A 10,472-nucleotide genomic window follows, 5' to 3' on the forward strand; every position below is an offset into this window, starting at 1 on the left:
TATTTCTTAGGCATCTATTCAGTACCGGCAATATTTCTCAGGCATGGGCAAAATACCAAGGCTAAAGGGTTATTCCCGCAGGGGCAGTTCCCAGACAGTTGTTGCTGGCATCTGGGCTTCTGTGGTCAAGTGTTCAGACCCCAGGATCCCCTTGGGCTACCCCCACGTGAGCATAGGCCCCCGATCTCCAGGACTCACCAGACAATCCTCGTAGGGGAAGTCCGCTAACGAGGCAGCACCGGCCACCTCCTCCCCAGTCAGCCCGCTCCTTTCTCCACTCGGGGCTTAGACTGGGGAGGCAGAATCTCTCCCGGCCCTGACCGCTTCGTGGGACCCGGCGGGGGGAAGATCAGGGCTCCTGCCCTCCTCGGCGCCTCTATCTCTAATGCCTGGGCGGGCTCCGGGCTTCCTGCTCGACCCGGGGCCTGGGGACCAATACGAGTGCGGCTTCCTGGGGGTGCGGCCGATGACGCGGCTGGCGCCCTGGTTGTCCGCAACGCTCCTCTTCGCGCACCCAGGCCCAGCGTGGCCTTGGTAGTAACCGCGGCGGCCCTCAGCTCACGGGCCGCAGTGGTACACTGCGACGCTTCTTCCAGTGGCGCATAGACCGCGGCAGTGATTTGGCCACAGCAGCGCTTCCTCCCTCAGCACTCGCTTTAGGCTTCCCCGGCCAGCGGCGGTGAGTTTCCCCGCGTGCCGCTTCTTCAACTACAGCGCAGGGGCCGCTGCGGTGATCTTGGGCATAGGGCACTCTCTGCCACAGCGCCGGGCGGCACGTTCAGGTCCCGGGGCACACAGCGCTTCGCTAGCACAGCACTGGGGGACAGTTGCAAGCTCTGGCAATACAGCGCTTTGCAGTACCTCAAGGGGGGGGGGCCCAGCAGCAGCACTGCACTTCCCAGTCTCAGCGCTAGTAGTGGAGTGCAGGTTTCAGTTGCAGGGGAAGAGATTATGGTAGTCCTGGGCAGGCCCACTGGAGGTGGTATCCCTGGTTCCCCTCACACAGGGCACAGTCAGCAGGCAGGCAGGATCACTCATCTGACTTAGAGCAGTAGGTCCTAGGATCAGTAACCCTCAGCAGTGTAGCATCCCCCTAGCTCAGCAGCCTTTACTCCAGCGGAGGGTCCCCAGGTCCAGTGGTGTAACTGACTTGTCAGGTTCCCATCCTTTACTTTTATACCCCTAGGTCAGGTGACCCTTCGAAAAGGCGGCAAGTTCTGGCGCCAACCTGGGGGGGTTGGAAAGTTCTAGAAGGCTCTGGGGACTCTGTGGTGTCTGTCTATGGTGACAAGACGCGGGACGGCCAAGGTTGCAGTAGCATTAAGTCCCAGCCTTATCCCAACTACTAGTACGTAGATAGGACAGTGGCCGCACCGCAGTAGCAGGGGCCTGTGGCATCCATGTTGTTAGGAGAGAGCACCTGCACCTCAGCACTGTTCAGCAGTGGTTAGGCGCCCAGAGTCCTATGTCCAACTAAAAAATGGCAGTTAGTAACGAGGCAACAAGGGTAAAAAAATGTAGGGGAAGACCACCCTAGGGCTGACAGGTCGAACACGCGTCCCCCCTAGCCGAAAGTGGGGAGAGCTACCCAACCTCTAGGGAGTTCTCATCACTATGGCGGAAGAACCTAGAGAGACCGTCAGCGTTGGCGTGGTCAACTCCTGGTCGGTGTTCCACCCTGAAGTCCATACCCTGGAGGGAAATGGACCACCTCAACAATTTAGGGTTTTCGCCCCTCATCTGCATGAGCCAGCGATGGGGCCGGTGGTCGGTCTGAATCAGGAAGTGAGAGCCAAAGAGATATGGACTCAACTTCTTCAAGGCCCAAACCACGGCAAAAGCTTCTCGCTCGATAGTACTCCACCGTTGTTCCAGGGGGAGTAGCCTCCTGGATATGAAGGCCACAGGCTGGTCCAGGCCCTCCTCATTGAGTTGTGAGAGTACTGACCCAATGCCATGTTCAAAGGCGTCTGTTTGAACAATAAACTCCTTGCTGAAGTCCGGAGCCCAAGCACCGGAGCAGTGCACACAGCTTGCTTGAGGAAATCGAAAGCTTTCTGGCAAGCTTCAGTCCAAATCACTTTCCTCGGTTGCTTCTCGGAAGTGAGTTCTATCAAGGGGGCCACAATGGTGCCATAGCCCTTGACAAACCGGCGGTAGTAACCCGTGAGGCCTAGGAAAGCACTGACCTCCGTCTGGGTTTTGGGGGGCTCCCAGGCTAGAATGATCACGATCTTGGCCTGGAGGGGCTGCACCTTACCCCCGCCCAGCAGATGTCCCAGGTAGATGACATATCCCTGTCCGATCTGGCATTTGCTAGCCTTGATGGTCAGGCCTGCCCGCTGCAGGGCCCCCAGCACCTCCTGGAGATGCTCCAGATGGTCCTCCCAGCTGCTGCTGAAGACCGCTATGTCATCCAGGTAGGCAGCAAAGAAGGCCTCTAGGCCAGAGAGCACCTGGTTTACCAATCACTGAAAGGTGGCAGGAGCGTTTTTCAGTCCAAAGAACATCACTCTAAATTGGAAGTGGCTCTCTGGGGTGGAGAACGCAGTCTTCTCCTTGACTCCGTCCGTCATGGCGATCTGCCCGTATCCTGATGTGAGGTCAAAGGTACTTAAGTATCGGGCGGCCCCCAGCCGGTCAATGAGCTCATCCACCCTAGGGATCGGGTGAGCATCCGTCTTGGTCACGGAGTTGGGTCCTCGATAGTCCACACAGAACCGAAGCTCAGGTGTGGTGCCCGGTGGGGCCGCTTTCGACAGTGTTGGTCAAAACCACTGGACTGGCCCAGTGGCTGCTGGACGGCTTGATCACTCCCAGCATTTTGGCAACCTCACTCTGGATGCTGGCCTTCACCTTATCCGACAGCCGGTAAGACTTGCTTTTAACAGGGGGCTGTCCCCCATGTCCACATCATGGGTACACAGGTGGGTAATTCCAGGAGTGAGGGAGAACAACGAAGAGTACTGCTCCAATACCTGGCGGCAGTCCCTCTGTTGCTCAAGGGTCAAGGACGGGGAGAGAACCACTCCCTCCACCGATCCGTCTTTCACTTGGGACGCCAGAAGGTCCGGAAGAGGCTCGCTCTCCTCCTCTTCGCTCCCATCTGTCACCATCAGGAGGGTAAGTTCCTACCTCTTGTGGTGTGGCTTGAGGCGGTTGACATGCAACACTCGGTGGGGTTGCCTTGGGGTCCTAAGATCCACCAAGTCCGTGGTCTGGCCCTTCTTTTCCAGTATCTCGTACGAGCCAGTCCACCGGTCTTGGAGGGCGCTAAGCTCTCCGGGCTCCATGACCCACACCTTCTGTCCAGTATCCAGTTCCACAGGATGGGCGTTCCGGTCATACCACTCTTTCATGACCGCCTGGCTGGCCTCCAGGTTGTCAGATGCCTCTTTCCACAGCTTCGCCATCTGGCTGCGGAATGCCAACATGTAGCTCACCACATCTTGGGGAAGCCTCCTAGGAGACTTCTCCCACCCCTCCTTCACCAGGCCGAGAGGTCCCCTGACAGGGTGCCAGTACAGCAGCTTAAAGGGGCTGAAGCTCACCCCCTTCTGCGGCACCTCTCGGTAAGAAAACAACAGGCAGGGCAAGAGGACGTCCCACTTCTTCCTTAGGTCTTCAGGCAGACTCCGGATCATTCCTTTCAGGGTCTTGTTAAAATGCTCGACAAGCCCGTTGGTCTGGGGGTGGTAAGGGGTGGAGAACTTGTAAGTAACCCCACACTCCTTCCACATGGCCTGCATATAGACGGACATACAGTTGGTTCCCCTGTCCGACACCATGACCTTGGGGAAACCCACCTGGGTGAAAATCCCCATCAGGGCCTGTGCCACCGCAGGTGCAGTGATGGTCCTTAGAGGGATAGCCTCCGGGTACCAGGTGGGGTTGTCCACCAGAACTAGGATGAATCGGTGTCCAGAAGAGGTCGACGGATCCATAGGCCCGACAATGTCGATGCCCACCCGCTCAAAAGGAGTACCAATGACCAGTAGTGGCTCCAGGGGGACCTTCAACTTGGTCCCGGTCTTCCCACTCGCTTGGCAGGTCATGCAAGTCTTGCAAAAGGCATCAGAAGCAATCCTTATCCTGGGTAAATAAAAGTGTGGGACCAGATGAGCAAAAGTTTTATCTTGGCCCAGGTGTCCCGCCAGGGAGATCTCATGCGTTAACTCCAGCAAAAAGGCTCGATAGCATTGGGGGACCACTAAGGCACTTGAGGACCCATGCACCGGAGCCTTGGGCTCACTGTAAAGAAGGCCATCCTCCCAGTAGATATGGTAGTTTCCAGCAGCAATCCGTCTGCTTGGGCTTTGGCCTGTCGCCGCATGCCCTCAAGGGTGGGGCACTCCTTTTGTGCCCCACAGAATTCCTCCTGCGTAGGCCCTCCTTCCACCTGCCACTCTGCAGGGGTTGGCAAGTTCCCCACGGGAACATCGTCACCCTCCGTGGACTCTGCAGCGGGTGCCCCATCCATCTCACGGGGTGCGTCCTCCAATGAGTTTTCCTGGTCAGCAGTGGGCTGGGCCATTGTCCCAGGCTCCAGCCCTGGTTGATTTCCTCACCGGGCAGCCATGGACCGTGTACCCGCACAGGTCCATTCTGGTAGTCCCAGCATCTCTGCATCTGCTTGGAACTCTACCTCCTTCCAAGCAGTATGCTCAAGATCGTTTCCCAACAAACAGTCAACTGGCATGGCAGGGCTCACTGCAACTCTCAACAGGCCTGAAACCCCTCCCCACTCAAAGGGAACTTGGGCCAAGGGGTAGTGACCCACACTGTTGTCAGCCATCACAACCGGGTGGAATACATCAGGAATCACTTACTCCGGGGACACCAGCTGTCTCCTTACCATCGTCATGCTGGCTCCTGTGTCCCTCAGAGCCTCCACCCCCTGCCCGTTTACAAGGACCCTCTGCCGGTACTTGGCAAAATTTGAGGGTACCTGGGTCTGTGGGACCATCACCCTGACTCCCGGGGATACTAGGGTCAAGCCTGCCCACTCACCCCCCTTATCTAGGGACAACTCCTCCCCCAGCGCTACACTCGCCACCCCGGTGTTCTTACCTCCAGTAGGGGCTGGGCTCCTTTTACGACACTGGAGATCCCCCTTGTAGTGTCCAACCTCCCCGCACTCATAGCACCGGACAGTTTTGGGCTGCTGACTTCCGTCAGGATAAGTAGGCTTCTGGTAGCCAGATTGGGGCTGGGATCCAAACCCTCTCCCTTGCGGTCTGTTTTGGGGGCCTTTGGAGAACTCCTTTTTATCTCCCCCCTCTCTCTTCTGGGGGAAACCCTGTCCACCCTTCTGAGGGTCCCCCCCGGATCCCTTGTTGGACACCCTGGTACTGATCCAGGTATCCACCTCCTCCGCAAGCGCCCTCAGGTCAGTCAACTTGCGGTCCTCCAGGTATTGGCGCAGCTCTGGAAAACACTAATCTAGAAGGTGTTCTCTTAAAAATAAATTGTACAGCCCTTCATAATCAGTCACCTCACTGTCCCGCACCCAACTTTACAATGCTTTGCGGGAATAGTCCAGTAAATCTACCCAGTTCTGCGGGGGAAGTTTGTGGATATTTCTAAATTTCTGCCTATACTTCTCAGGGGTAAGACCAAACTTCTTAAGCAACGCTTCCTTCATGCCAGAATAGTTGGTCTGATCTGCTTTGTCTAGTGTCAAGAGTGTGTCGCTTCCCACCAGAGGCATGAACCTATACATACACCAGTAACTCTCGGGGACCCCATGGGCTGTCAAGGACACCTCATAGGCCGCTAGCCACTTGTCGATATCATCCCCCACATTAAAACTGGTCACCACATCTTTGGGCATGTAGAACCTAGACTCCCGTGGAGCTTCAATAGGTACCCTGCCACCATTTGCGTTGCTGTTAGCCCCTATTTGTAGGTCTTTGATTTCCAGCTCCTTCAGGCTAAGCTCATGGACAAGCTTTCTTTCCTCCATAGCCAGCCTCTTCTCTTCGCGCTCCTTCTCTAACCTGGCAAGCTCTAACTTAAGTTGTGTCTCCTCCCTCCTGTCCTTGAACTCCTCTACAGACAAACTCCTCACTGAGACACCACTGCCTGCCCTGGAACGTCTTCCGGGCAATACATTATCACTAGTATCTATGTGCAGTAGGTCCAGCTCTCCTGGAGCGGCATGCTCCCCCTGCCCCCATCCCCCCACCCTTCCAGGTGGCCAATGCCCATGCTCTCAAGGTTTTCTGAAGCTCCTCTCTCTTGGCACCTCGCTTGAAGAACACCCCTCTCTCCTCGCAGAACTCCCTAAGCTCTGCCACCGTGTACGTTTCCAGGTTGGCCAGCTTGAATTCCATCTTGCTAGGTACCCTCGGACAATTTCAGGGAAAACCACTGGGACGTAGGTAACAGGCGTAACACAAAGCATTTACAATCAGTCAATTAGGGAGAATTCTGAGCTTGCATTAAAATAAGTGTCAGATTGTGGCGCCCACTGAGTCACTGTAGGGTGCTGCACAAGCACCATTCCTCATTGTTGGACTTGGCCCTTTTTGGCAGGTTCATCCCTGAACTTTTTGCCTTAAGCTCTGACATGGTGCTAGTGGTTTTGGGCCTCTGTTCACTTTTGCGCTGTCGCCCAGTCTAAAGTGCATGCGCACTCTGAGTGCGTGTGGTGAGATTGGACTGCCCTCCCATAGGAATGCATGGGGGATATGAGTGTCCATGATAGTTCCTGGTATGAGGGGAGTGCAGGGTCAAATTTAGAATGTCCCAACTCGTGAGAATAAATGCTGCGCAATGGTGTGCGCAGATTTATGGTGACTATTGGAGAAGTGCCACTTCTAGAAGTTGGCATTTCTGTGTACTGTGTGTCTGCCTGCCTGATGTGAATTGCATGTCTGGCTTGTGAATGGCAGGTGCTGGATAATGTGGGTGGCTCCAGGAACCAGGATGGGTTTGCCCGGTGGTGAATAGGGAGATCTGCATGTAGATGGGAGGGAGGAGTTGCACCTGGGACCTGAATAGGGCTGTGCCTTCCCTCCACAATGCTGGCTCCACCTCCTGTGGTGCGTCTGATGTCCCTGGCCTGTCCTGTGAAAGGAAGAGAGGAGTTGAGCAAAACAAAGTGCTCAAAAGCTCCCCTGAACCAGTTGGATCTGGTTCTCCCATTGCCTACACTTTGAGACAAAGGAAAATGTAGTGTAAAAGAAGGGGCTGTGACCCCATGAAAATGTTCAGTATTTGGTGCTGTTCCTGCTAGGGCGTGCTGCTGCTGGGGCCCGGGGGGCTGCCAGGAGGGCTTGCCTCCTTGGGCCATGCATTGGCCCCCTTCTTCAATGAGGACTGATTATTTTACCTACAGGACCTTTGTTTGCTCCTAAGCGCCTTGAGAGCGCTTGGCCTTTAATTTTAAGAGCACCTGGCTCTTGGATGCACTGGAAGCGCGTGGGCCTTGCAGTACAGCGCTGCACGAAGAGCGAGAGAGGGAATCCAGAGCATAGGGATTCCCCCGTGATGCCGGCCTTGCGGGTACCCACCCTGCTTATTTTTATATTTACAGTGGGTGCCCACCCGACATGGCAGCCTTGGATTTATTTACTTTATTTACCTGAGCGGGTGCCCACCCCGCTTTTATATATTTAATTAGAGGGAGCCTACCCCTCATTGTCCACCTGATATTTTATTTACCTTAGCGGGAGCCCACCCCGTGTCTCACCGCCGCGGCCTGAGCCGCGAGAGGAATCTCTTCCGGGCCGCTGCCTAGTGCGAGCTGAGAGTCAGGCAACCCGTGTTGCGACGTGGGCAGGGCCTGATGGACTCCATTTCCACTTCCCCCTGCCTGGGGGAAGCTGTGCAGCACCTCACTTGTCTCCCGGTCAAGTCCCGGTCCAGGAGGCGGGGGCCAGGCGATGAGAGAGACCAGAGCGGGATTCCCGGCGGGGCTCCTGTGACGAAGAAGGAGCCCTGCTTGCTGCCCTGGTGAAATCCCCGGTCCCAAGGGAGGGACCGGGCGAAGACAGAGTCCTGCCCACAGAGAGGAGACTTCGCTTGCGAAGAGAGCATGGAGTCCAGCAGAGACCCAGCGCATCCCGGTGAATGGAGACTGGGGTGGGAGCGGATATCTTGTGCTCCCTGTAAGCAGTGTTAGTGCTGGGACAAGTGAGGGTTCAAAGTCCCAGAGTGGGACTTGGCATTTTGTATCCCTGTCGGAGGGGGCCACAAGAAGAGCCGAGTTGGGGCCCCCCCTGGGGCCCGAGGTGCCCACGCTGATTTCCTTTTGGGGGCCATGTTGTTTCCTGAGCCTGTGTGGCTCCAACGTTGGGGGCAAGTTCTTTTTTTAGTTGGCACATGAATATTTCAGGAGCCAGTGCGCTCCATGGGGGATGTTTATTTACAGAGCCCCGAGTGGCTCCAACGCTTTGCATATTTGTTCTAAAGGCACAGTGGTGCTAGGCCTTATCTGATTCAGAGCTGCCCAGCAAGTAGTGGGCAGCTGCACCGTTTAGGCGCACATTTATTTGGGGGCATGTTTTGAGTTATGAGTGAGATGCACTCCTTTACCCCTGACATTCCCAGCTGCCCAGCAAGTAGTGTGCAGCTGCAACGTATAGGACTGCGCAGATTGCGCACCCTTGACTTTCACTGCTTTGGCAGCGCGCCCTGACTTTTGGGACATAGGGCATTTGAGCCCCTGTTCGAGATGGCCAGTTGGCCAGGGGGGCTGTTGGGATTGTAGGGCAACAGGCCCTAATGTGATGTGGTGCTAGGAAATGTAATGTATGTAGTATGATTACGCACCCTGTGATATACCTCTAAATGTGGTCTTTTATGATTATGAGGTTGTACCTACTGTGGTTAGGTTTGAGATATTCTCTACTGTGTTTTATTTCCTAAATGTGAGTTATGTTTAGGAGATTAGGGTCTAATGTGTTTAGACTTGTGAGAGGATTGCATAATGTGTTTATGCTGGTGAGGTTGGTGCAGAATGTAAGTCGCGCCTGATGTGATACTGTGCATAATGTAGTTTATGTCACAGGCTGATGCTGAGTACAGTGATTACCAGTAGGTACTGGTTGTGTTATGATAAGTTCTACATTTACTAAGTTCACTTTGTGATGGTTCTGACAGTGGTCCGGTTGGCCCTGTCAGGTGTAAATAATCCCTTGTAAATATGACCCAGTGCCAGGTGGCACCATGTATATTATGTGTTTACTATTCTAATGTGTTATGAGCATACAAAGGCTTTTTTTGATATAACCTTGTGTGGAGTTCCTTTTGTAGTGTGCCTGGGATGTTGTGGCTGTGTGCGTGCGCAAATACTTTACACATGGCCTCCGGGAAAGCCTGACTGCTCGTGCCAAGCTACCAAGGGGGTGAGCAGGGGTTATCTATGGCCTGTAACTTCCTTGTCCTGACTAGAGTGGTGGTCTCTGCCTGGCTTTGGCGCAAGCCTCAGCCAACCAGAGATCCCATTTCTAACACTCATACCACCGCTGGACACCAATGTTAGAATCGGGGTCCCGGGGACCACTGACTCCAACGCGGTAGCTTGGCACGAGGCAGGTAGGCACACCCGAGGCTGTGTGAAGTAGTTGTGCAGCACACTCTCACACTGACACAGTAAAGCACACACAATAAGGAGACACCACTCCAGTTGCATTTACAAGAACAAGTATCTTTATCTATTTCTTGTCAGGACTAGAAATTCAAAGTTTGCACAGCGTGCAGGGTAAATGGTTTCTGTAACATTAGGTCAATGCAGGCAACAATTCCTAGGCAGGTATTCACTGCAGGTAATCACTTTTAAACCACTAGGCTATATGGGGGAACATTTTCAAGCCTCTACTCAATGTAGGTAATCAGGCTCCATCAGATAGGTCAAGCATGGAGCACTGCGCTCTCAAGTGTAACATTTCGGTAGCTATACTAGTGCAGATGTACATTCATTCCAGGTAGCAATCCTTAGACAGACCTTCAATACGTGCAGTATTTTCTAGGCAGAGATTCACTACCTGACATATTTCTTAGGCATCTATTCAGAACAGGCAATAATTCTCAGGCATGGACACATTACCGAGGCTAAAGGGACATTCCCGCAGGGGCAGTTCCCAGACAGTTGTTGCTGGCATCTGGGCTTCTGTGGTCAAGTATTCAGGCCCCAGGATCCCCTTGGGCTACCTCCATTGTCGATGAAAGGGCCCCCCGTGTGAGCGTAGGCCCCCGATCTCCAGGACTCACCAGACAGTCCTCGTGGGGGAAGTCCGCTAACGAGGCAGCACCGCCCACCTCCTCCCCAGTCAGCCTGCTCCTTCCTCCACTTGGGGCTTAGACCGGGGGAGGCGGAATCTCTCCTGGCCCTCACCTCTTCGTGGGACCCGGTGGGGGAAGATCAGGGTTCCTGCCCTCCTCGGCGCCTCTATCTCTGATGCCTGGGCGGGCTCCGGGCTTCCTGCTCGACCCGGGGCCTGGGAACCAATCCGAGCGCGACTTCC

General features: G+C 54.9%; 1 protein-coding gene across 1 annotated transcript in view; it reads right to left on the minus strand.

Moving 5' to 3' along the window:
* The window catches only part of LOC146831535 (zinc finger BED domain-containing protein 5-like), a 36,662-nt gene extending 33,228 nt beyond the window's left edge, over positions 1-3,434 (minus strand). Inside the window, exon 1 of the mRNA XM_085603934.1 lies at positions 3,303-3,434. Within this exon, the coding sequence (XP_085460060.1) occupies positions 3,303-3,434 (132 nt within the window). The remainder of the gene's footprint in view (positions 1-3,302) is intronic.
* Positions 3,435-10,472: the final 7,038 nt, after the last annotated feature.

This window comes from Triturus cristatus, chromosome 5_1 (genome assembly GCF_964204655.1).
Source record: "Triturus cristatus chromosome 5_1, aTriCri1.1, whole genome shotgun sequence".
Taxonomy (NCBI): Eukaryota; Metazoa; Chordata; class Amphibia; order Caudata; family Salamandridae; genus Triturus; species Triturus cristatus.